Source organism: Natator depressus, chromosome 5, assembly GCF_965152275.1.
Source record: "Natator depressus isolate rNatDep1 chromosome 5, rNatDep2.hap1, whole genome shotgun sequence".
Lineage (NCBI taxonomy): Eukaryota > Metazoa > Chordata > Testudines > Cheloniidae > Natator > Natator depressus.
The window spans coordinates 43,659,125-43,686,596 of record NC_134238.1 but is presented as its reverse complement, the minus strand read 5'-3'; the positions used below and the strand labels follow the sequence as shown (position 1 = coordinate 43,686,596).

At 39.7% G+C, this 27,472-nt stretch overlaps 2 protein-coding genes across 3 annotated transcripts in view; both read left to right on the top strand.

Moving 5' to 3' along the window:
- Positions 1-8,430, top strand: part of TENT2 (terminal nucleotidyltransferase 2) — a 76,026-nt gene extending 67,596 nt beyond the window's left edge. Inside the window, exons 14-15 of one of the 2 annotated variants that reach the window (XM_074953973.1) lie at positions 4,407-4,486; positions 7,356-8,430. In XM_074953973.1, coding sequence (XP_074810074.1) covers positions 4,407-4,486; positions 7,356-7,430 — 155 coding nt within the window. In that variant the 3' untranslated portion in view covers positions 7,431-8,430. The remainder of the gene's footprint in view (positions 1-4,406; positions 4,487-7,355) is intronic. The other variant, XM_074953972.1, reaches the window with a different exon arrangement.
- Positions 8,431-16,077: 7,647 nt separating this feature from the next.
- Positions 16,078-27,461, top strand: LOC141987940 (uncharacterized). The gene is made up of 3 exons (XM_074953772.1): positions 16,078-16,309; positions 24,612-27,347; positions 27,437-27,461. Exons 1-3 carry the CDS (start codon positions 16,194-16,196, stop codon positions 27,459-27,461), a joined length of 2,877 nt encoding a protein of 958 aa, XP_074809873.1. The 5' UTR covers positions 16,078-16,193.
- The last annotated feature ends 11 nt before the right edge of the window (positions 27,462-27,472 follow it).

Here is a 27,472-nt window from a genome sequence, read left to right as displayed (position 1 = left end):
TTGTCTCTTATTTCAAGCATTTTCAATAATACATGCAGATACATAATATATTATGACATTTCAGTGGAAAAGTTAATGTACCCAAGATAGATTACTGTTTTACAACTATGTAGCAAAGTCCTAAGTGACTAAAGTGGAAATATTTGTTGGCTTCTCTCCTTTGAGTGATTGATTTTTTTTTTTAACCATTGTCCTATAATACCTTGTGCTTCACTTCACATATTATTTTATGCAGTGACTGCTCCCAGTTTATCTTTCACTTACAGTACTGTGTTACAGGCAGAGCTGATAATGTTGCTTAGTGTTAAGGATGCCTGATACTACCCATTATATGACTTTGATAGTCCTCAGAGGATCAGGTGGACGAGTGGATAGCACACCCAGTGTCCAGTCTCTCACCTCCTGGTGGGAAGGGCTTTCTGTCCAGTTACTAACCCTTGTTACGTGGCTTAGCTTCACCTCAGGGTTTTCGATGCCCTACCCTCTCCTTACTAGAGTGGGGTGAGGCTTTGGCCCCTCCTGCAACAAGGGAAGTTGTTAGGGGAGCCTGGGCCTTCCCTCCCTCTAACTGGATTCTGAGCTCTGACCCAGGACCCTGTGAGACATGACAATATCTGACTCACTGGAGGCTTCTTCAGCACCCTTGCTCTGGAGCCCTGAGGCTGGTTCTGTCGCATTCCCCCTTTTGAGCTGAGTTGCTCCCTTTTAAGGTTCCTCTCCATTTGGAGCATGCTCTGCAGGTTAGGAGGGGCAGGACTCCCCTCCCACTAGACCCAGTGTGAGATTTGTACACCCTGTCACACTGATTCTTTTTTCAGTTGCTAATAATTTTGCCAAATTCAAATTTTCTATTCTGATTGTCCGCCTGCCTCAGGCTGAATTTTTTTAGAACATTTCAGCCATAATGGTCTAGCCATTTCCAAGAACAAGGCTAGAGAAAAATACATTGTTTTGCATTGTTTTGAATTGTTAAAATTCTGGCAACCTTTTCTTTGAGAAGATGTAGCACCTCCGTGCTTTGGAGCAGGGAGTCAGAATTTGGGGGGGGGGGGGGTGTCCTTTGTGTCAAGGGAGTCTCTTTTGCTATTCCTGTGAAAATCTGCCCAAATTGGGCCAAGTTATAAGCCTTTGAAAAATCTCAGTTCGCTCATGCTCAGTGGTGACGTCTTAGTTTAGTAGCTTAAATCACTGATTCTATCCACATTGGGAATGCTTTCGCCCCTCATGGCCCTCAGTGCTGACCTAACTGCACGTGTGCCATGCCATCCCCAAGCATGTTCCATCCCCTTGTAGCTCATATGAGTGACTGGACTGCACATGTTTGTAGAGAAGCTTGCACAATAGCTTTCTGGACTGTACCTGATTCAGGCCAGTATTAGTCTCATTTCTATAAGCCTTTAACACAGCTGTGCAGTTGTAGATTTTTTTTTCAAAAATAGTTTAAAACCTGCCTTGCCACTACCCTTGAAACAGTCTGGATTCTAATGTTTCCTAATGAAAAAATACTTTTAGTCCTCTTCTCAATCATCAAATTGTCAGGATGGCAATTTGATTATTTTATATTTGACATTCATTTTTAGTGAATTATTCTTCTGATTAGTGAGTAAAATTTACATTATACTTGAGTTTTCCTTTGAAAACTTCCTGACGTTTAGGAAACATTGAGGGACACTTACAGTTGATTTGTTTTAATTAAAATGTTGCATACATAGTCTTGCAAAATTCTTCTTGCCCAGTCTTCCAGTAAGTGTTTTTCTTTTGACAGGAGACTAAAATATAATTTTTATTGTCATTTATTAGCATAGCATGGGAAAGGTTTGAGTCTGCACTAGGACAGCTTCCTGACAATCTTGGGAAGGCTTTGCAGCCCCTCACTTGTCATTTTAAAGTTTTTATGATCTTGGGTGCAGTATGGAATGCCTGGAGGCTCCTAACTAATATTACAGAATCATTCAGCATCAAATTTCAGACAGATAAAAGGAAATACTATGCTACTTCACATGGCATATAATCAGCATTTGGAATTCACTGTAGTAACAGGTCACTGTGTCAAATTCTGTGTCTAGATTTTAGAATGCTGAACATCTTGTGAATCGGGTGGCCAATATTCTGATCCAGTATAAAGGCATATCTCACTGTAAAGTAAAATCTGCTAGTAAGCACCCAGTGAAATATTTTAAACCTATTTTTAGGATGGAAGAAAATTCTAGAAGCATGCCAAAGAAAACCAGTCATCCCATTGTGTTAGTGAATTATGAGTACTGAAGTTCATTTAAATTTCGAGTGTAATTTGGATGGTTTTGATAATGAAAGGACCCAGTCTTATAGTCCCTATACTGGCAAAATCCCTGTGAGTTAAATGGGAGCTTCTAAACGAGTACTCTCACATCTTGCGAGCGCCCCCTTCTGGTCTAGTGTGAGCCTGCAGTTTCTCAGTTCTTGGAACGGGGTGGCACCCACCTCTCGCAAGCGTTCACCCCTCCCACCCACCCCTTTGGTCGATGGCTTCATCAGCAGGTCTTCAGTGACTCAGCCTTCAGTGAATCTCACACACTGTCTGTAGGTGGAGCAGAACGAACAAACCCCTTCCAGGGTATACAGTCTTCATCTTTCGCCAAGGCTTCCTACCCAGAAAAACTGCCCGCTATAACAGTCCAACAGGGCCCATCGCGGTGCCCTCACTTGGTCTGGCTAGGTTCTGGGCTCAGTCCTTGCTTGGTCCCCGCAGTCTGCCAGAAGCTCCTTCTTAGCCCCCCTGGTCTTCAGCAGCCCTCCCTGAGCTCATGCCTGCCCACACTGAGCTGTCCGTGGTCCTGCTGCTCTTCCAGCCATCCAGGAACCCAGTCCTCTCTCTTCCAGCTCCAGGCAACAACTGACTGCTCTGTTGCTGCTGCCTTTTTTTTTTTCCCATGCAGCTGATCTAGGCTGCCTGGAGGACTACTCCTTTGCTCTTTTTTGGGGTGGGGTGGGGTGAGGCAGGACTGCGAGATCTCCAGCAGGGGCCTCTGGACCTACGCCATCCCACCACACTGCTTTTCTTGAATAAAGATTCTAAAAAGAGGCCATAAATGAATACTTCGGAAAGTCACAAGTGCATCATTGCTACTGTAATTAAAAATACATATGAGAAATACAAAACTGTTTGTGACCAATATTGTGCTCAATATATACATGGACATTTATAGTATTTTTTTTCAGCACATCTTATATGTATTAATGTATTTCATAAAACTCTTATGCTCACATCCACTAAAATTAAAAGGATTCCTAAACCATTAAAAAGAAAGTTAGTTTAAGATCCAAAATTTGACATATTAAAAGGAGACTAATCTAGCTAGGACTGTATTTTGCCTCAGGGCTCTGTCATTGGCTATTGTACCTTTACAAGTATGAAATACATAATACACCATAGTGTACTTAAACTGTCCTCTGGAAAAGTGTAAAAAGACTGGATTCTAAAACATGTTTTGCAGTGAAATTGAAAGGTGGTCTGTGCATGGTTAACCCTATAGTATATTTGCTCTACTGCAGAGGGGAGTACACATTTTATGAATACTATGCTGATATTGATTATGCGGATGACAAATAATAGGCCAAAGTCATGTTGGTTTCTAGTCCATTAGAAGCAAACGAGAAAAACTATACATTGCCAACTGGAAAAAGACAAAAATAGTAGGGAGAATAGAAATTTTTTGAAAGATGGGTTTTTAAAAAATCTTACAGGGCTTTTGTTTTTATATATTCCGGTTTAAGAAAAATACCATATTTTACCACTGCTGTCTGTTGTATAATTTTGTCTCAAAAGATACAGCATAATAAGAGAAAGTAATTGCTTGTAGATCTGATATAAGCACATTGTTGTACATGGACCTTTCAGAACAGTTGCACAAAGTCATATTTAGATGTATAATACACACTATTGATTGTAACAGGACCTTCCTTATTTAGAATATTTAGAAATATATTTAAAATGGCATAGAAATATATGGTCTATGAACTGACAAAGGACATTAGTTAAGGATATGGCTGCTCTATTCCTTGTTCTGAGACTCTGAATAGGCTGCTGACTTCTATAAGACTTGAAATACTTGTACAGTGGACGAAAGCACATGATAGAAGACCTGTATTAATACTCCTGCTGATAGTGTCAGCTATCTACATTTAAAGGAGTAATACTCCAACAATCTCTACTGCAACTGCAGAATATTAGTGTTGTGTTTTTTATGGTATGAGAGTTACCTGCACAGTACATGTCAGAAAGGGAAAATGCAGCCTGTTGCTAAAAGTCCTCATAGAAAGTGACAATATATTGACTTATCCTCTGCTTCTCACAGAGTAGTTTACCAGGTGAAGATAAAGTAAAGGTTGGTTTTTTAACACTTAAATTTTTACGTTTAACCTTGCAGAGCCTTTTGATGGAACAAACACAGCTAGGGCTGTACATGAAAAGCAGAAGTTTGACATTATCAAGGATGAATTTCTAAAGGTAAAAATACATCAGATTAATTCTTATAGCCCTCTTGTCTGCAAGAAAGTTTTTGGAATAAAAAATGAAAACTGAGAGGGTCAGTGGATTTGTGTACTACAGTGGTGGCCTCAGGTCTGTTTGCCTTACACTTCAGAATCTGTGTAATAGGCATTCATCCCAATATATGTAGAAGGAGAGAAATATGAAGTGAGAATGTTTTGTTATGTGTGTGTGTGCATTCGCATGCAAGGGCAGGGCTAATGCTGAAGTGGGTACCTAAAATGAAAATTTCTTAATGGTCTGTGTGTTTAAATTCAGGACTCCAAGGCAGAGATAAATTGTAATGAGAACTGGGCATCCAAATCCCTTAGTCAGCTTTGAAAGTCTTAGCCTGACTTTCTTGTTAATGTTTTGCGGGTAGAACATTTTCAACCTTTCCTGGATTCAGTGGTGTTTCTTATGGGAATCTGCAAAGGAGCTATGGAACAAAAAATAGTTTGAGCCTTTACTGCTCCTTCTATCATGGGTAAATATGGCCTCCAGTAGTTTACAAGTTGTTTTTCTGCTCTTTGTACACATTTTAAATATCAGGTACGCACTTCTTCAGCAAGAAGGGGTTATTGGCACAATCTGAGGAGAACATTAACTGTAGTGAGACATGACTGTTGTTTGACCTGCAACTTTCCCTATTTCCCGCTGATGGTGGAGAGATGTGGATTTTACTTGGAATGTAAGATTTGGGCCTCAGATTTGGGCTTAATCTGCAAATACTCACCACCTCCTGTCTCCTATCCCTGTTCCCCATCATAGAGTTTGCTTTGAGTGTGAGATATCTGTTTGGAATTAAGTACCTATACCTGCACTTGTACTTCGGGTTCATTGAGATTTTTTCATAGCAGGTATCACTGTTCATGTTTCTCCGACAAAGAGAAGGAAGTGAAGATCAGATTTTTCTAATTCAAGAAACAAGCAGAATTAGTCTTCTTAAAATTGAGTATCTTTCTGTGTCACAAACATGAGTAAAATACTTTTCTGCTTTTTAAAATATTGTTACATTTCATAGGCATTTTGTGTTCTCTGAGGAAGGCGGCAAATAGGATGAAAGATCTAAAAAAAACCTGATGTATGAGCAAAGTTTAAAAATGTGTGTTTTAGTTTTGCAAAAAGACTGAGGAGAGGACCTGATAACATATTTGAAGACTAAGGGCTGTTATAAAGAGGATAGTAATCAGTTGTTCTCTCTGTCCACTGAAGGTAGGGCAAAAAGTAATTGGCTTAATCTGCAGCAAAGGAGATTTAGGTTAGATATTAGGGAAAACTTTATGACTAGAAGGATAGTTAAGTACTGGACTAAGCTTCCAACAGGGGTTGTGGAATCTCTGTCATTGTAGGCTTTTAAGAACAGGTTAGACGAACATCTGCCAGGCATGGTCTTAAGTATACTTGGCTGCCTCAGTGTGGAGGATGGACTGGATGACCTCTCGAGGTCTCTTCCAAATCTACATTTGCATGATTCTATAACTATTTATATAGTTCTAGGCACAGTATATTTGTCCTATGATTTTAAATATGTTGTTGAATATTAGCAATGGAAAAGAGAGAGAGCCCATACTGGAAAACTTTCTGGGCATGCTGTAAACATCGGTCCCTTTTTCCTTTTGGTGTTAGGGCAAGAGATCAGTTGATGAGCTACTGACACAAGTGGTCAGATCTTGGCTTTTAATATGGGCAGTTTGCGAGCTTGATTTTATTGTGAGAATATTAGTGACCTCATAAGTATATAAAGTATTTGGGGTTTTTTGTACAAAATATTTTATTTCTGTGAAGCCACTAGTGTTAAGCACCATATAATATATGTAAATAAAATAGTCCATTTCTAATGAATGATTAAATAAATTGCTTAGGCACCGTAAGGAACAACTATATTAATTATTTAAAAAGATGCAGATACTTTAAGAATAACCTCTAAGGCTCGGATTTTTAAAGGAGCCCCAAGGGGGAGGTTGGTGCATAACTCATTGAAAATCGCTCCAGCCTGTGAAATGTTTACTTGAAAGGCACTGACTCTACCCTGGCACAAGGTTTGCCTGTATAAAGTCAGTTGCCAAATCAGGGCCTTAGACACCTAATCCCATACTCTACTCCTGTAACCCAGGACAGAAATAGAGATAATATAATTTGTCACGAATTTCAAGGACACATTCTTCTTTTTTGGAAGTAGCAAGGGATAGCTCCTCAGATATTTAGCGTATGTCTCCAAAATCAGAAATGGGAAGGTACCGAACCATTTTAAAGACAGAACATTATAAGAGACTTAGTTCTTTTAAAATATACCAATACTCCCACCTTCACAAGTTGTCTTTGTCCCCTGAAAACATAATTATTTGGGTCAGGTCTACACTACCACTTCAGTGTAATTTACATCGCTCAGAGGTGTGAATAAGTCACCCCCCTGAGCAATGTAAGTTACTCCGATCTAAGCACCAGTAAGGACAGCACTCTGTCAGCAGGAGAGCTTCTCCTGTCAACATAGGTACTGCCTCTCACAGGTGGATTTCTTATGCTGATGGGAGAGCTCTCTCCCATCGGCATAGAGCGTCTTCACCATACACGCGACAGTGGCGATGTAGCGCTTCGAGCGTAGGCTAGCCCTTGTTCTCAAAAGTGCACTCCATTTTGTCTGGCTTACTACAGATTCCCTCTTACTGTAAGCAATCTTTTTAAAGAAATAAGTACCTGATGCTGCTCATAAATTTGTGAGGAAAACAAAACTGTTTAAAACTCTTTGTAGATCTGTGTGGGGTTTACCTCTTTTTCAGTTTTAAAGGAGGTGGTGATATAGAAGAGAATAGCTTTTAAAAACCTTGTAACTTTTTTTTTTCCTCAGTCATGGCAGAGATTACGAGACAAGAGAGACTTGAACTGTATACTACCTGTAAGAGCAACTATACAGAAAAGATAATTGGCTTCCTTCTTCTTCTTCTTACTGGAGTCTGCTGAAATATAAAGAACAATATCAAAACCACGATGCAGTTTTCCCCATAGTTTTTTATGAAGTGTTTTCTCTTTCAAGTTTTTGTTAAGGAAATGTTTATAAGAAAGATTGCATATTTTATTATGACATTTGTTAATATAACTATTCATTCAAAAATGGGTTTTCTAAAAATCCTTGCACCATTGACTTGTATAGGAGACTATTATGACCCAAATTTCAGACCACAGGACTTAATTAATTTTAGGGAAGGTATCAGAGAATATTAAATTGTTGTTACGTTTAACTATGTAATGGTTAATTCGACCACACTTAACACTGAAGTAAAGAAATGAAGAGCTAAGCAATGTATAAAAGTCCAGCTGTATCCTTAAAGCATAGCACACATTGCACATTTCTTGATAAATAAGTAGGCTGTGCTTTACAACTGCTTCAAGCAGTATGCACTTTTGCTCTACTTGGCACTTTCCAGTTTTATTTCCCTCTTACATGGAACAACAGTAACAATTTATCAAAATGAAATTATCCCCTAGTTGTTGTTATGCTCCAGGTCACAGGAATTATAATCTAAACTGGAATTTTTGAGCAGCAGAGCTACTACAAAACAGTTGAAATAATCCATGATAAACCAATGTATGTAAATGCTTAATGTTTATACAGATTAGGTCAGATATCTATATTTTAATGTTTCCTTTCCATATGCAAAGTAGTAGTGATGGCTGCTTAAAGAAAAGCTGCTAATAAGGCAAGTTTTTGTTTTGATTTTCTGTAAATATTTGTAAATTGGTTGGCTGCTGTAAATTGAAATTTAAAAAGTAATCTTGAAAATTTTAACTTTTCCAAAAAAACACAGTGAAACTTCTTTTAGACCTGCTGTAGCACAGTTTGTGCCTCTCATGTACTTGTTATTGCAGACCAATTCATATGTTACAATTGTTACTTCTCGATGATGTCAAATTAATATTTTCTTTTTTTTCTCTTAAGTTTAATATTTTGTATGGTGTCCAGTGGAATAAAGTTTATGTATGGAAAATACAGATAACTTTTCTGTTTCTTTTTGCTCTTATTTCACATGAGCTCTTCTAAATGTTTTCTACTTCCCTGTGATTGTGTAGAATGAGAAGTCTGCTAAGGATTGTCTTGTCCAAAACCAGAAATTTATGTGTGGCTATTGGAATTTTATATGTATGTGCAATGTAGTCCTTACAGGCTTTTCAAAATGCTCATTAGGATTCTTAACATATTCTTGAGTTCGTGTCTCCAAGTTGCAGATAACTTTTATTTATGCTTCATCAATTGCAGAATTTTTTAAAAAATTACAAAACACTCCAATGTTTAGGATTAAATGGTCAGCTTGTTGCCTGTTCTAAAATCATTTACTGTACAGGTCTCACTCTCATCTGTCATTTAATTTTTTATTTAAATAAGTTTGCTTCTATAACTTTAATCTAATCTGTAGTTCAATGGCAATCAAGCAGATAAAACTGAAATGTTTTATTCCAAATCAGGTTTTGTTTCCTTTTCTTGAGATGATAAAATTGGTCTGAATGAGTCACTCACTATTTAAATACGTTGTAGAGGTATGATCAAATGGCTTTACATAAAGCAGTGAAAACTTGTTGCACAAAATGTCAGCATTCAAAGATTCTCTAGTGACTCTAGATGTGTGTATACAATGTTTAAAAAGGCACTAGCTAGTCCTATGCCTACAGAGTACAAAACTTTATGGAAATAGAAGATCTAGAAAGGAACATGTATACACAAGACAGCATCTCAGATGCATTTCAAGTGAGTGGCATGTCAAAGCTACAAAACTACATGTATAATCTTCCACAAATTTTATCTCAAAGGGCTTGTCTTCACTATACTACACTAGAGCATCTCCCGCCAACATAGCGCAGTATAGACATCACTTTAAGTCAATGTGACTTACGTCGCTCAGAGGGGTGGCTTTTTCACACTCCTGAACAACATAAGTTACATTGATTTAAGCAGTAGTGTAGACAAGCCCTTGGAATATGCATCTCTCCCAACAGAGAAAGCAAAAAGGGCAATAGGTATTGCATCAGGAAAGCTCTCCGTGTTACCATTCTCCATGTTTATAATTGTTTTGTATCCCTCACTATTTCCCTATCTTTGCCAAAAATTTACTAGTAGGATAGATAGTCTCCTTTATGAAGCTCAATAGTGTCATCAATGGTTTAAAAAAAGAAGAAAAAAAAAAAGCAGTGAGGGGAATCGCAAAAAAATTTTTAAAATTGAAACACTTTTCACCAGCTCTACCTGTAACCAGGAATCCATGAGTCCAAGTGGTAGTTCCTTCAAATGTGTGGGAATAAACCTGCACTGCCATCTTTCCTCCAGCAAGTATTCCCATAATCCTGAGCAAGGTACCTTGTGAGTAACTATTTTTGAAGTAGTTCTCTTTGGTGATAGCATGGATGGTGGCAGTACCACAGTAATGTGAAGAATAACATAAGGAAGACTCAAAAAATGAACAAATATCAAGGTATTGTAGTATCCTTCTCTCTGGCCAACCAGGAGCAGGACAACTTCCTGTGGAAATGCCAAGTATTGGAAGAATAACTTGTGAATGCTGTAAAGCTTGTACTATTGTGCACTGTAGTTTTTGACTGACTTCATGAAACAAGGTGGAAGCTCTTGAAGAAATCTTATTGTTTGGATTGTGTAACCTTTGAGCTCATCTTCCACTTAGTTTAGAAAGTTTGGATCACTCACCGTGTGTAGTTGCTTGAAGATGACTTGATGAGCTAAATCTTCAATTAGTTTAGGCATCTATCCAGAATGAGGAGTCCACTAATAGCCAATATGTTTATGAATTAACTTTTTCAGATCTTTCTCCCCCAATTTACTCAAATAAGGTTCCTCATTTGTAATCTGATTCCATCTCCTTTGTAATCAGCAGCAATAATAGTTTTCTGAGAGACCTAAAGTCTCTAAGTAACAGACTAAGGCCACATCTACACAAGGACTTAAGTTGGCAGAACTTTTTGTTGCTCGGGGATGTGTAAAAACACCCCCGAGTGACATAAGTTTTGCCAGCATAGGCGCTGGGTGGTCAAAGCACTATGTCCGCGGGAGACACTCTCCCGCCAACATAGCCACTGCCACTAGAGCTAATTTTATATCGCCGGGAGAGCTCTTTCCCGTCGGCATAATGCAGCTACATGAGCTCTCTTACAGCGGCACAGCTGTAAGTGTAAGTATGGCCTAACTGTTAAAGGGTTTGTCACGGTGGACCAGTGTTTCCTTCTGTCACTGTGCATACTCTGACACTGAAGCATCTCTGAGGTTTCTCACTGCGATGAAGTGGAATGATTTAATTTAGACCCCTTCCATTGCTTTAGAAACAGCTTTGAATACTATGTGAGTTTCGGTAGTGGTTTGCTGCTTGATGTCTTTCCCATTTCTCAGTTTACATTATGCCAGAAATTGACAAAGTGTAGGATTCTGTTTTACTTTATATCATTTTCCAAGAGCCCTCTTCAGTGTTCCAGTGCCACAGGAATTAGTAACATCAGTTTCAGTTAAGCCTCTGATTTGGACAGGTGACCTAACTGACTTCACTGTGTGATAGCAAAAGCTTCACTTTTTGTAGCAGCAGTATTGGAATCAGCATGGATCTATAATGTTGGCTTTTTTACTATTTGATTTATACTGCCAGTGAGATTAAAGCGACCGTAATCATAGTTGGGCCAAAACACTATTATGAACTCACTGAAGATTTTTTTTATAAATCTAAATCAAGCTCTCAGAATTAGGTAAATCTTACACATATGACCAAAATAGGTTATTAGCACAGGGTGTGGGTGAAAAAGCTGAACTCTAAACATAATACACTGATGGTGCAAGGAATTGCTCTAATAAATCCCCCGGGAGGTATTCTGTATGTAGCTCGGTTCTGGAAGTCCTAGACTGGGGAGATAGTGACTTGAGTAAAATTAAAAAAAGGTTGAAATATGTGCCCTGAAGCCAGAGTAAGAGCATATAAGGGGAACTAGAGATCAGTGAGTGCCATTACTAGTACAAGAATGCAGCTGGTGGGAGTACATGGCAAAGATCTGCTTTAGTTTAGAGTTCAGTTGGAAGAATAACTGCTGCAGGTGTAAATTAGTGAAGATAAATCAGTCAGTGAGGTCTTTGACGGGAAGCAGTATTAATGGTAGTATAATGTTGGGGTTTGTTTACGTTTATATAAATAAATATAATATAGTACCTTCATGGGGAGAAAATACCAGCAACTGAAGGGTTATTTAATCTACTAGAGAAATGTATAACAAGAACCAATGGCTGGAAGCTGAAGCCAGACAGCCTGTCATAAATATAAAGGGAAGGGTAAACACCTTTTAAAATCCCTCCTGGCCAGAGGAAAAACCCTTTCACCTGTAGAGGGTCAAGAAGCTAGGATAACCTCGCTGGCACCTGACCACAATGACCAATGAGGAGACAAGATACTTTCAAAGCTGGAGCAGGGGAGAAACAAAGGTTCTCTCTGTCTATGTGATGCTTTTGCTGGGAACAGAAAAGGAATGGAGTCTGAGAACTTAGTAAGTAATCTAGCTAGATATGCGTTAGATTCTGTTTTGTTTAGATGGCTGATAAAAATAAGTTGTGCTGAATGGAATGTATATTCCTGTTTTTGTGTCTTTTTGTAACTTAAGGTTTTGCCTAGAGGGATTCTCTATGTTTTGAATCTGATTACCCTGTAAAGTATTTACCATCCTGATTTTACAGAGGTGATTCTTTTATTTTTTCTTCAATTAAAATTCTTCTTTTAAGAACCTGATTGCTTTTTCATTTTTCTTAAGATCCCAGGGTTTGGGTCTGTGTTCACCTATGCAAATTGCTGAGGATTTTTATCAAGCAATTCCCCAGGAAAGGGGGTGTAGGGTTTCGGAGGATTTTTGGAGGAAAGACGTTTCCAAGCGGGCTCTTTCCCTGTTATATATTTGTTAGATGCTTGGTGGTGGCAGCAATAAAGTCCAAGGGCAAAAGGTAAAATAGTTTGTACCTTGGGGAAGTTTTAACCTAAGCTGGTAAAAATAAGCTTAGGGGTTTTTTCATGCAGGTCCCCACATCTGTACCCTAGAGTTCAGAGTGGGGAAAGAACCTTGACACACTCAAATTAGAAATAAAGAATACATTTTTAACAGTGAGGGTGATTATTCACTGGAACAAACTACCAAGGGAAGTGATGGATTCTCCATCTCTGGATGTCTTCTAATGAATACTGGATGCCTTCTAGAAGATATGCTTTAGTCAAACAAGATTTTTGGCTCAACAGAGCGGTAACTGGGTGAAATGTAATGGCCTGTGACACAGAGGTGGTCAGACTATAATGTCCCTTTAAATCAAGGTAATTGTTTAAAAAATGATCTGTGATGCAGAGTCTGCATTGTAAATCATGTACCTAACAGGTCTGACTGCTTGGGGCAAGGGGAACAAAAATGCTTTATCTGCACATAGGAAACACTTTGGATGAGATGATTCTGGCACCCAAGTTTGTAATTTAGTTTTAGAGAGATGACTTATATTCAGAAATTAGTCCTGGTGGACTTCCTTAATCTTGTGATATCAACCAGAGCTTGTTGGTTGATTTTACAACTTGCAGTTTATTTAAAGTGCCAAATAAAATATGGAATTATTTTATTTCACTCAAAGTATCAAGAAACAACATTCTGGTTAATTTAGGATTCTGTATTCAAAATCTCAGTTGAGGGAGTTCCCCCACTATAAATATAATGACGAGTGCTGTGAGGACTGACTATATCCTGGACAAACCTTATGGAATTAAGATAAACTTTACTGAATTAATTTAAACCTTATTTAATTAGGCTTAATACCTTTGGCGTCAATTGCATTAAAAATGCAATGGTGCATGTGTTATTGTGGAAATGTGTGTATCTGGTGTAGGAGGAGGGGGATGCTAATTTAACCCCTCTGGTTATCTGCCTTTTGAAGCCACCGCCTGGGGAGGTTTCCATATACTAGTTCAAACTGGATTTTTTAGGGACCAACAGACAAAGCATTCTTGGATAAATATCCTGATCCAGCAAATGGACAGGACTTCTCGTGGACGGCTGTTGTGATAATTGGGCCTACAGATTTACCATAATTGTGAACTCAACTGTAAAAATCATAAGAAAGTTCATGAGATGTCACAATAACCTATAATAACAAATGTTGATGGGAAAAGGTACGAAAGGGAGACAGACTGAATTAATCCCTCTCCACCCCAAAAAAAAGCCTCCTGATGTAACTCAGACTGTTAAGATCATGCTTGGTAAACGAGAAACGCGTGGAGCCACAAATCAGTAAACCAAAATTAGTGTGTCAGAAACTAGGCCCAATTGATGGACAAAATAATGAGGGAATGGGCTAGTCCACTATTCCCTTGCTGGGTGGCTAAAGAAAGAAACGATGGGGAGAAAAATAGGCCACTGGAATGAGCTTCACCATTATGGCTGCTGCCACCCCCCCACCGTATTCTGGCACCCCAGGCCTTTTGTCATCCTGATCCTGAGACATGTCCTGACCAGACCAAGCCAGAGCGAGGGACCCTGATCACATCTACCAGCTCCAGCTGCATCCCAAACACCCCCAGGGATAAAAACAGAATTGGACTTCAGTAGCAGCAGCAGCAGCAGCTTTGGCCCATCTCTGCTAACATCTTCTCTTTTCCCCAAAAGGACAGTTATCACCATCTCTGATACCATCTAAGAGACTGCCACACAAGGGAGTTTGCCTTCTAAAGACTGTCCTGCTAGAAAGAGAACAAGAGATGTTGCTAAAATAAAAGCTTTATTTAATACTTTACATTTCAAATGCCTTAACTGTTTTTCCATCTTTAATTTTTTTTTATTAAAGATAATGGTGTGTTTGCCAAGGTACAAAGTATGTTGAGACCTCTGTATATCAAACCCTGGACCTTGTTTAACACTGCTTAATGTTGGACAGTGTTTGGGTGATAATACCTTTGACCCATTCCATATAAATTAATACAACAGGGCCCCAACCCTTAGTGAAGATTTGGAAGGACTTGGCCTACTGAGTCCCCATAAGAGTGGGTGCTTGTTCTGAGCTCAAGCTGTGATGAACTCGAAACCACAAGGGAAACCCCTTGGGTGGGGTTTTGAAGGACTGCTCCTGCCAGAGCCCATGTTTGGATTGGAGGCATCACTGGTAAGCTTATTAGCATACATGCAGGTTCTTTTATTTTTATTTTTTAATGTTTTATCTGTACTGCTTTTACCTTAAGAAAAAAATGTGCTTGCCTAGGAAGTGCTGCATGGTAACTTGTAACTGTGGGGAATTACTCTGTAGGTAGTCTCTGAAGAGAAAGTAAGCAGGCCTGCTTTGGCAGAGTCTCCTGCTGGGACATCCCAGTAGAGTCAGGAGACTGTGCAGCCTGGAGATTCCCCGGTCAGTGGAAGTGAGACCCCCGTCTGCACCCAAGAGAGGTGATGGCCAGAGGAGCTGGAAGCCTGATGGTGGGTGCCATCGCTGAACCACTATGGGGAAATACAGGTGCAGTTCCCCTGACCTGTGACAAGCACTTCATTTGGTTAATTTTAATTTAGGAATATTGAAGATCATTGTCTCCTGGCCTGTGAAAAGCAACGCAGTTGTATGATGGTAGAGAATAATTGTAGTGCAAATCTGGCTGGTTTCCATCTGTTGTAGAGGAAAAGCAGATGTTGTTAGTCTGCTAGTTTGCTTTATCAATAACAATACATAGTATCAGTAGCTGTTCAACCTGCAGCTGCGTCTTCATCCACATTTTAGTGAATTGTTTTGTCTTCATAGGCTTTAGTAAATACTATTTAGCAGAGTTACCATATGGGAAGGAAAGGGAAAGTTGTAATTTGTTTCAAGATAGTGTAGCATCTGAGCAGTAAATCAAGTCATGCCTCCCATTACCTTATAAACTGAATGCCTAATTACAATACTTATGTTTTTCAAGCCAAGGGCATTGAATTGGCTCCCCTCACATGGTGCATAAACTCAGTATTCCAATTTCGAGGAGTAAGGGTAGGAAACTTGAAACACCAGGATCACCTGACACCTTTCACAAGCACTACATTCATTTTTAAGGCTGTGTATTCTTTGCTGTGTTTTTAATATTTTAAACTTTATAAAAAAAAATTTTAAAACCCACATTTTATTCTGAACCCTCACACAGGGTTTTACACCAGAGCCCCCTGTTGAACATATATATATATACACATTTATTTTGCTTTAATAACTGATTTTGAGACAAAATTAGACTCTACATATCTGCTTCCCCCACTCTCCTAGCCCCACCCTGTCCTTTCTTCTGGTTGGGGAAAGTCACTTGACGCTCTGATTTGTGTTTCTTTTTGTAACTCTGCTCATTTAACCAGTGAGCTTGGCTATAAAATACTCTTATCAAAAGCTTCTTAGTAGCAAAAATGAGCTTAGTTTGTGAATGGCTTGAGCAGCCCAGAGAAGTGGCTGCAATTGCTGGTTTGTCCCTTTTTATTATTCACAGTGTGCTGGGGTGGGGCTGGTGCTAGGACCCAGTGGTAAGACCTAGGCAGCAACAGCAACTTGCTGTTGTAACTTTCCTGCCTTCTATTTAAAGACTCCCCTGAGTCAGGAGAACTGAAGCTGCTGGGGATGACAGTTGCTTCGGGCAACCCTGGGGAGGACGGAGTAGGGGGTAAAAATCCCAGCAAGGGCCTGAACTGAATGGAGGGTTACTCTGGCTCTGAGTGTGACAGAGTGTCTGAGATTTCCTTCTCTCTAGAGGATGAAGTCCCCGAAGGATTGGTGGAGCCCCAAGAAGTGGAGGAGTTGACTAACAGGTACTCCCTCTCCAGAAAGGAACAAGCCCTGCATGCATGAGTGGGGCATAACACTTGGGGGACCTGGGATCCAGGCCTATTTTATCTCCCTCCCTTCCCCCCAAAGAGTATTTGAATAAAACAAATGAGAATCTGCCAGCGACGCTTTCTGGTTAATTTGGCTGTAATTAAGTTTTATTCTGTAAGTGCCTATCCTGAGCACTGAAGGCTTTTCTATTTAAAGAGTCTGCAGCATGCCAGCTGGAGTGGCATCTCCTGCCCCTCCCTTTCTGGCTGACTTTTTGTTACATATTGATCTTACTTATTCTGGGGATTTACATGTCAGCAGTCGGGTGAGGAAGGAGGACTCTAAGCTCCTTCCACCAGGGATCTGAGGCCTTCTGTGACTCTGATTTTTGGGGTGAAAAGGGGCACAGAATACTGTTTTGATTTTAGGCATTTTATTCACGGACCAAAGTTTCTAACATAGAGAAACTGCTGAGAAATAGTTTGGATGAGTGCTCTCCATGTAGGACTGGAAGCCAGAAATCTGAGTTCTGATCCTGTCTCTGCCAGGATCCTGGGCCCTGATCCTGCAATCTGATCCATGTGGACAGACCCTGGTGCTCATGCAGAACCCCACTGATATCAGTGGGACACCTTGTGCCCATCTAGGTCCACCTAATGTAGATCAAGAGCAGGAGGTTGTTGTGTGGGAACAGAATCCATCATTGTTAAATGTACATTGTAAACAGAGTTGAAAAATAAGTAGTAATGTTTGAAAAATACTTTCTGAAGTCTATTTGATAAGGGGTTTGAATGATACACTTCCAGCCACCCAAGTGGTAGGAGTTGTTCTTGATTATACAAAGTGACTTGGCAGCCTATCAAATTTTGGAGTGATTTGGAACCTTACCATGAAAGTTCTTCATGGGCAGAGGTCAAAAGGGTGAAGAAAAAATAGTGAAACTCTACTCATAATAATGCCCAATTTTGCACCTATATTAACCATTCTGGTTAAGCTCTTTAGCCCAGATTTGGGAAGTTACTTCAACATGTGTGTAACCTGAAGCACATGTGTAGTCCCCCTGAAGTCAATGGGAATATGCAGGGCTTAAAGTTTATACACATGCTTAAGTATATTTCTGAATCAGGGTCATCAGCTGGATATTTCTGCTTCTATGAGCAACAATTAAACAGTTAATAATGGTGTTTAAATTATCTTTAAACTACAGATGGGAGTAGCTCACGCCTTCTAGCTTCAGATCTCCTATATTTAATAGCAGTTCTGAGGAGGGGGGAGTGTCTCTATCTAAGCATTTGAATGGTACTTAGCACAATCAGATCTCATTCTTGGCTGGGGTGGGTGCTACTGCAATACAAACAGGACAAGTAAAGTACCGTTACCTATTAAGGCATAACATCATCACGCTGCGGATGAAGAGTGTTCAAATACAGTGAGTATTTGATAAATCATGGTGATAAATTCCTTAAACAGCCAATTATATTAATAATGGCACCATTCATGTACATCCCACAACAGCATTTAATTAAGATAGGTGAGTGTACCTGAGGGACTTCCAAACAGCTGTGTTCAATGGGCACCTGAGTTTTTCCAACTCGGGGCTCGTCTTCACTGGCAATGTTAAAGTGCTTCTGCGGCAAGGCTTTTAATGTTGCTTGTGTAGTCGCGGCATAGTGCTGGGGGAGAGCTCTCCCAGAGTGCTAAAAAAAACCCACCTCCACAAGGGGAGTAGCTCCCAGCGCTGGTGCACCGCTACACTGGCACTTTACTGCGCTGAAACTTGCAGCGCTCGGGGGGGGGGGGGGGGGCGTTTTTTCACACCCGAGCGAGAAAGTTGCAGCGCTGTAAAGTGCCAGTGTAGACAAGCCCTAAGTTTGACTTGCTTCTGATTCAATTTGTGTAGTTCTGCTCACATCATGATTGTTCAGGATATTCCATTGCTTTTCCAGGAGGTCTGTGATGGGAATTGACATTTTGCCTTTAGTGCAAATAAGGCAAAACAAGTTCACAGCTCAGAAATGGGTTATTGTGGCAAATGTTAAAACTTTTTTTAGCTATTAGGGATTTTTGTAAATGAAAATAAAATGAAGGTTTGGCGCTTTAGGCCCTCCTCTGTCATTACTAGTTAGCCAAAACTCTCAGGAATATGAGTAAGGATGTAGAGGGCAAGCCCATAAGATGTCACTCTACACTCTGTAACTTGGCTGTGAGTTTACAAGTGAAATTTGGTGCCTCTGTTGCAAGATACAATTGCTATTAATGTTTTGAAAATCTTTTTTAGAAAAGTCCAAGACATGTTAAATCTGTCTGCAAGGCTGTACATGCCTGATTCTGCAGCCAACTCTGCTGTTAACTGCAATTTAACATTTGTGATCTGTGCGCAGCACTGGTTGCCTGTTCAGCTCTAGACAGAGTTTAATAGTGCCTGCCCTTGCACTATTAAACCTGGGGGGAGTTTTGCCGTAGGACGTAAGAGGAACCTATGTCATGTTTTTCATCCACAGATTTCCAAGAGCTTTTACAAAGCAACATGAGCATAATGATACGGGGCATAATGAAGTCGAGTGACTTGCCCCAGGGCAAACAGCAAGCCTGTTTAGAAACAGGACTAGAACTCAGGTTTCCTGACTCCCCCAGAAGTGCTCAAACAGAATAACTTTAGCATTGTCTTCCTCTCTATCATTTTTAGAGAGTTACAAAGCCTGGGACTGTGTTACGTCAGTTCTTTTCATATTCCATTCCAACAGTTGAGGTCATCCAGTGCACTTTTGTTGAAGTTCCTTTATGCAGGATGCTCTTAGCTGAGAGCCCTCGTCTCTGAAGCTTGCTTCCACTGCCACTCTGCCAGAACCCAAATTGACCAGCTTCATATATTGTGCTAGAGAGAGAGAGAGCTGACTGATCGTTTAATCATTCGGTCATTTAGTAGATAACAAAGGTGAGATCTCAATGAGCAATGGGACATTAGTGGATTATTGAGTCAGTTTCTGAAGACTAAGGATACAATAGTGTATATTTCATAGAAAGTACTTATCTACAGCTGTGATAAGTGCAAAGTTAATGAATAAATAAAAATAAAGTTCATCAGTGCTGTTTAAAAAAAGCTGTAGCCATGCCTGTGAATAACCTGACACAAACCCTGTGCATCCAACAAAGAGAAGAGGTTATTTTGAGTGAACAGGTTATTCACTCTTTCAGAATCTATTAAAATGAGCTAATATTTTTTAAAATATTAAAAATATTGTAAGTTATTCCTTTTAGACAGGAAAATACAACAAACTAATTTTTAATCCTGTAAATTTTTTTCACTACCGGGCTCTTTGTACAGTCAGTTGGAGACTAGGCCATCTTAGGAGAGGGTGTCTGTCTGGTACTTTAGAAACAAAGGTAAAAAGTAATTAATTTGTGGTGTAGGTAAAAATGTAGTGTACACACTATATGCCATTTGGATAAGCTAAAAGAGATTCAAAGTGTTGAAGATATTCTAAGTGTTTTTGGCAGGTGCTTAGTAAAGTAGCGTTCAAGGACAGGACAGTAACAACAGTAATGGACAGTGGTGTTAAAGCATGATTATCCAGCGTGGAATGTGCGAGGATTTGCTGGTAACTGTAACTGGTGTTTTTCCCAGTTAGACTAAAGCTTTACAGAGCAGGTGGGCTGCATTTGAAACACAGTAGTAGACAGGCTACCAACCAGAATCAGTCTTAGCATTCTTTGATAGGGAGAAAATAGTTGAATGCAAGAGGAAGAAGGATTTAAATCAGATATATGAAAACAAAAGCTAGCAGCAGCTGGTGGTTGTTTAAACTGGCGAAGACGATGTGACAAAGCATAAAGTTTAATGGTCATTTTTAAAGTTCTAAAGTAGAATGCTAGAGAGAGTGTATAAAAAACATGCAACATACAAGTAAAGGGACTGATCCTACAATGAAAAAATCCTTACTTGCACTAAGTAGTCCTATTTAAGTCAGTGAAGCTGCTCAGGTGGGTAAAGTGATGCATGATGTTGTTGTTTCCAGGATCAGGGTCAGTGCTACAAGGCAGTGTTTCTATCAGAAACTAGTTATCCTTTTAAAATCTGCTGTTATGGTAAAGTTCTGATAGCAACAGTCTCCATAAAGCTCCAGCAAAGTCATGGTGCCTTACTTTTCACACCATTTTATCAAAGCCAGGTACCGCAGTTTTTTTTTTTTTTTTTTTTTTTGTCATTTCTGGAAACAATGAGACTAACAAGTAGTGTCAGAACCTGTCGTAAGGACAGCACAAGACATCATGTCCTTTGTTGGCATGAATAAACCAGTTGTTCTTATGAACGCCTGTGCTGTGTGCTCTATCTTTTGGAACTGTACCTTGTGAAATTACCTTCTTGACAGACGTCTATTTTTTCTATTGCCATTTAGAACTAACATTTTCTTATTAAGCAGCAATGGTATTTGGAAAGGATGTGTCATATCTTTGAGAAAAACACCAGACAAACTATTATGATACAAGTTAATAGACCCTTATTTGTAGGATTCCATGTGGAGTCTGATACATATGTGGAATTAAAGTTTAATCACAGGAAAAAAACATCAGTTAGCTGTCCAGATACTGCTGTTTCTGGGCTCCTTCCATTAGCTGGCTCATATAGATAAAAGGACTTCAGACTCCCAGCGTCAAATACTCAGAAAACAAAAGATAACCAAACATTATATTGTTGTAACCATTTCCTGTACCTTTTTGGGTTGATGATTTTTTTTAAGGATAAAATCTCAGAAGGCAAGTGAACTGGGGGACCAATATGAGGTTCTGGAGAATTGCCATTAAAAAAACAACATCATGCCCTCCTTGCAATTAGAGTTGCCCATTTTGTTGGGATGTATTCCTGATTTCATCACATGAAATAATCTTGAATTCAAGATTAATCTTTAATTCCGGGAGACTCCAGGACAGTCTTGGAGGCTTGGCAACCCTACTTGCAATTAAACGGAGACAAAGCCAAGAAGATGGTGAGAGGCGGTATAGCAGGGTCAGAGTCTGCCCTCAGCCTGAAGGAAGCTAGAGAAGTGGATTGAGGAGTCTAACCTGAGTAGTGGACTGGTCTGGGTAGGTGAGAGGTTCTGCTATCCAGTGTGGAGAAGGAGCTGTATGGCAGCCAGTGAGTGGGATGTGGCAGGGGCCCAGAGGGGACTGTCACAGTGGTGTAAATGTAAGTTTGTAAGCATAGGTGTTCTAGACCCACCTACTAAAGTAAATGGGAGTTGGAGAGTGTGTTTTATTTTGTTTGTTTTCAGTATTTTTTTTTAGTCTCTTTCAAATAGGTCAGCACCTTCTGTCTAGGTGAGGAGAGGAGAAAGAAACAAGGTGTGGAGTATACAAAGGCCTTATGCAATCAGTAGGCTGTATACTGGATGGGTAAAGATATTATCCTACCACAACACACGAGAATGTGGGCACAAAGAAGTACGGGCCCAGGAAATTCTCCATTAGGGCCAAGGTCTTAAGTAAAAGGGCTCAAAATGAACAAACTGGTGGATGCCTGTGTTACCACTCACTGAAAGTGTAAAATAGCAGGAACCACAGTAAGATGCTCCCTGACTACGAAATTGCCACTGTACATTGGGTCAGCCTGGCATGTCGTCCTGCACAGCTATGCCAGGATTCCTGCTGCAGTTTCCTATTCCTGTCTACTGGCTAATCTGAATTGGGCTGTTGCCAACACTGCCTTCTCTCACCCATGCTATTTGGGTCATGTGCAGCTCTGAGGATCTTTACCATTTTTTCAAACCCAGAGGGACCTGTTCAGGGCACAAGGCCCATGGCCTCCCTTCCATCCCTGGCTGCTACTCTCCATGAGGGAGGAAAAGCTTTCAAGTGTGGGCTATGGAAATCCTCTGACATCTAGGGGCTCCTTCCTCAAAACAGCCAGCACTGGTGCGAGCAGTAGAGGCAAGTCAGGTCCTGTGGTCTCCCTTTTTCCTTATTAAATGGGGAACAAAATCAGCCGCAGCCAGGAGGAGCTCACAGGAAGTGTCCTATGGATCTGGGCTCATTTCCCAAAGACCCAATACTAACTGCACCTGACGGTTCAGGGAGGAAGGGAGAGGCTTCCAGCTTCCCATATATCTGGCTCTCGCTCTCACTGACACTCGCACTGCACTCCACCCCACCCCCTAGGGGATCAGGCCCAGTGAACTCCACTCTGCCTCTCCACGAAGGTAGCAGCAGCTCTGCACCCTGGGGCTCTGAATACTTGTTTGGCTCATTGTGTAGCATTGGTTGTGGTCATTCAGCTTCCCAGCCTCACTCTCATTTCCATTTCCTTCTAACCTTCACTTTTCTCTCCCATTTCTGTCTCCCACCCAGGCAAATTCGCTTTTTCTCCACCCACTCCCCTCCTCTTACTGCAACAATTCTTCCCCAGTTTAACCAGTGAGTGTCTCCACCCCCCACCTTTTTTTAAACACTTTTATGATATAAATAAAACAGTTACATTTATAAAACAAGCTCTTCTGTTTTCACAAATGTGTTTGAAAGTGTTTTTCTTTCCAGTGTGTATTGAAAACAAATTTCAAAACCTCAAAAGTTGCTGTGAAACAGAATGGTCATGCTTTGTTCAGTTCTGCCTGGATGACAGGCATGACACACAACTACTTTTGCTGGGTACTTTTGCACAAGAGTTGTGGGGGCTGTATACTTCTAGTTTTTGGAGTTTAAGGTTTTTCTGAAGACCATTGTACTCCTTTGATAAGTTTTCTTTTCTCCTTGTGCTTTAACATATCTGTCTTCTACCATATGTTGAGGAGTGTTTTTGAAATCAATGTGGTTGTCGTGGTTGTAGTTATGCTTTTTCTCTAATCTCTACTTGCCATCTGGAAACAAATTCAGCGCTGCTCAGCCGCCTCCTTGTGTCCACTAATACAATGAGTTCCACCTGGCTCTGATCCTTGAGTCTCATATAATCACAGGTTAGCTCTTCATTCCTATCTGTGTAATTACATTGTATTAGCCAGATAAAGGTAGTTCAAAGCATGACTATCTCCCTCTATTTAGTGGAAGCAGGCTCTTTCAGCTGCAAGTTTGCCTCATCCCATGAAGTAGGCTTTGAGAGTTCATATTGTGGGTGTGTTATCTTTTATTGGACCAACTTCTGTTGGTGAGAGAGACAAGCTTTTGAGCATACACAAAGCTCTTCTTCCAAGCTCTTCTTTGTACTCAGTCAGATGGGGCTGGTGACACTGGCAGTTTTTCTTCAGTCAGTTGCTAGGTAGGTTACAGGGCTTCTTAAAGTCTTTTCCATAGCAAGATGGCTAATCGATGGCCTCTTCTGCCTTCTCTGTGGTTTGCTTTTAAAAATGGAAATTTTAAAGGTACTGGGTACTGAAGAAATGTAGAGGGTTGAATATTTGCTGATAGTCTTTTTTTTTTCTATTTTCTCCATATTACTCTTCACATTTCTTTACTGAAATAAATTTGTGACTTTATCCTTGATTATTTAATCGTTTTAACCTTTTTTGCTGCTGTAGTTTATAAAGCTGGATGGGGTAAATGGTTCTGTAGGTTTTTCCTGAAACAATATACTTAAATCACTGATAGAAATTATAGCTATTGGAATTTTATGTACCATAAATATTTTAAAAGTTTCTTTATAAAATCATGGTTAACTAATAATGTATTGGTATGTTAGAGGACTTACTCAGATAAACCCATGATTTTGGAGGAATATTTTTATTATTTGTAACACCCTTTTACACAGAATTGACCTAAATTAATAAATTAAAGTTCATAGAGTTGGAAGATGAAGAGAACTAAGAGGTAGTAATAAAGTGTGGGCCTGAATCTCCACTGCCTTGTGCTTTGAATTAGTCATTTACGTCTGTGCAAAGTAGGTGTAAAATGCTACCAAATCAGTGTATCAGCATTTACACCAACATAGTACAGGTTTAAATAACTCCACAAGGTATCAAGCATTGGAGAATCAGGCCTTAGATCTTTAGTGATATTGCTGATTTGTTTCATGCTTAGATTTTTGCTGAATGTTAAGCTTCCTTTAAGTTTTAAAGCCAGACTCTAACCTCACGCTAGCATAAGTGAGATAAAATTTGAAGTTCTTAGTGTTTTTATACAATTTTACAACATACGATGTTACCCCAGTGCCAACAGCGGATTTGTCAGACAAAATGTTACATTATTTATGCCTATATTTGTTACAATAGTTAAATCTGAAAAATCGTTTTCCTTAGGTATGTTTGATTTTACTGTAATTGATTTTTTTATAATAAATGATCCTACCATACTTTTATTTATTTATTATTGTAGTTTAAAGGACATTATCCAGAATGAAGATGTGAAACCCAAGCTACAATGCATCATGTCCGACCCTTCCTTTTCTATGGTAACAGTTCAAAGTGAAGATAGTGGAATAACATGGGAAACCAGCTCAAGCAGATGTTCCACTCCTTGGGCCTCAGAAGCTAGTGCTACTTCTGATCTTTGTAGTGTTGAAAGTTCATCTGTAGATTCTCCCCCGGGGAAAGTTATCTTTCTCATGGATGAAGGTAAGACTGTCCGGAAAAGGATGTGCAAATCATCAGATAGGACATCAGACTTGAAGGGAGGCCAGGGTAGCAAAAAGAGTGACTTGTCCGGAATGCAGATGCAAGAATTAAGAGATGCTCCCACAAAAGTGCAGGATGCTAAGTTAAATGCTGCTGAACTGGAAGCACAAGCTATGGATGCAGAAACTTCAAAAGATAAAGAGGATTTGCTAGACCTTACAGGGGAACCAGTGTCACGTGCTCCAATTGCCTCAAAGTCCATGGGTAAAGAAAAAAAATTGAAAAAAGGAAGGCCAGCCCTTAATGGAGCTGTAAGAGCTAAAATTCAGAAGTTCAGTTCAATTTCAGAAGAAGAAACGCCAATTTTTTTCCGAAAGAAAGGTAGTAAGGATCCAGCTATGCCATCGGATACAAAAAGGAAGCAGAAACAACAGCACGAAGGATTCCTAAATCAAAGCCTTTCCTCAACACATTTGGAGCGTCTTGAAAAGGATTGCACTGATGGGGATGATGGCTCACTTCATAATATAAAACAAGTCGAAACAAATATTGAATCTAGCAGTTTTTCAAATGTGGGTGTAATAGTTCCTCTTGATAAAGAAGAGAGAAAAGAGACACGGTCTTCTCCAGCTGAGACTCTACATGAGATATCAGAAGAGTCACTGTCTTTTTCATCATACCTTACTGAGGAAGAGGAGAAGCAGGAAATCCACACAAGTTCACCCATGCCCATAACATCAATATCAGAATGGTCAATGTCCAAGCCATCAGATCTTATGGATACAGCAGAGAAAGAAGAAATACAGCCCTTTCCTCCTGAGACTGCAAATGTGACCTCAGAACAGCCGCTGTCCATTACATCATATCTTATTGATGAAGGAGATTACCAGGAAATTCAGCCTAATTCATTTTTGACCACAAAGACCATTTCAACAGATTATATTAATGAACCAGAGGGGCAAGCAACTCAACCTCATGTGCCTATATCTACAGAATCTGTCTCTGAACATTCTAGTTCATCACATACTGGCAAGGAAACAGAGAAGCAAGAAATTCAGTTTTATTCACCTGTGGCTACACAGTTGGAGCCTAAACATTCCGTTTTATCTGAAACAAAAAAGCGGGATATTAAACCTTATCCACCGATAACTGCACAATCAGAATGTGAACATCTGGATTTATCATATTCCATCGAGGAAGCAGAAAAGCAAGAAATTCATCCTTATTCGCCTGTAACTGCACAATTGGAATCTGAACAACCAGATATATCATATTCTGCTTGTGAAACAGAGAAACCAGAGACTGCACAATTGGAGTCTGAACATTCAGAGGAGCAAGCTATCCAGCCACATACTCCCATATCTGCTCAGTCAGAATCTGAACATTCAGATCTATCCTATTCCACTGAAGAAGCAGAAGAGCAAGAGATTCAGTCTTACTCGCCTGCAGTTGAACAACTGGAGATTGAAAATGTGGATTTATCATATCCTGTTGATGAAACAGAAACACAAAGTCAGTGTTATTCACAAGTAACTGCAGAACCGGAGTCTGAGCTTTCAGATTTATCATATTCCACTGGTGAAACAGAAAAACAAGCTGCACAATTGGGGTGTGAACATCGAATTTTATCACATTCCATTGAAGAAGGAGAGAATGAAGAAATTCAGCCATATTTACTTGTACCTGCACAATTCGAGTCTGAACATCTAGTTTTATCTGAAACAGAGAGTGAAGAAATAGAACATTATTCATCCATAACTCCACAATTGGAATCTGGTCATTTAATTTTATCATATCCTATTGAAGATACAGAAACACAAGAAAATCAGTGTTATTCACATGGACCTGCAGGACTGGAGCCTGAACATTCACTTTCATATTATTCAGTTGATGAAGTAATTCCCCAAGAAATTCAATCTTATTCACCTGTAACTGCACAATCTGTGCCTGAACATTTAGTTGGGTCACATTCTATTGATGAGGAAGAGAAGCAAGACATTCAGCCATATAGACCCAAGCCTGCAAAATCAAAGTGTCACTCTTTGGTTTCATCATATGACACTGATGAAACAGAGATGCGAGAAATTCAGCTACATTCACCTAAAATAGAAAACTTGATGTCTGAACAGTTAGTCACTATGTCACTAATGCATACTGATGACGGAGATGGACAAGAACTTCAAGCTCATTCACTGGGCACAGAATACATGCTGTCAGAACAGTTAACAGCTCCTTCTCCCACCTTCATTGCTGAAAGTGATAAGCAAGAAATACAACCTGATGCACATGAAGTGCCAGACTTGGTTTCAGAAGTGTTGAACTTTTCAGCTGGTTCCATTAATGAAGAAGAGAGGCATGATATTGATTCTTCTTTGCCTGAAACAGAATATACGTCATCTGAACAATCAATGGCTGTTTCATCAGACTTTATTGATGAAACCGTGATGCAAGAAAATCAGTCTTATTCAGCTGAAGTAGACGGTTTCCCATCAACACAGTTAAAAACCACCTTAGTTAAGCCTTTTAATGAAACAGAGACTCTAGAAATTCAAGCGTATGCATCTGAAGAAACTGATTTGTTGTCAGAAGAGTCAAAAACTGGCTACGCTGATCCTACAAATA

Excerpts from the sequence above, each read along its gene's own strand:
- LOC141987940 (XM_074953772.1), top strand. The coding sequence starts at position 16,194 with ATGGAGGGTTACTCTGGCTCTGAGTGTGACAGAGTGTCTGAGATTTCC. Across the intron at positions 16,310-24,611 it reads GTGGAGGAGTTGACTAACAG|TTTAAAGGACATTATCCAGA; the intron begins GTACTCCCTCTC and ends TTATTATTGTAG. Across the intron at positions 27,348-27,436 it reads GACGGTTTCCCATCAACACA|AAGAGTCAAAAACTGGCTAC; the intron begins GTTAAAAACCAC and ends ATTTGTTGTCAG.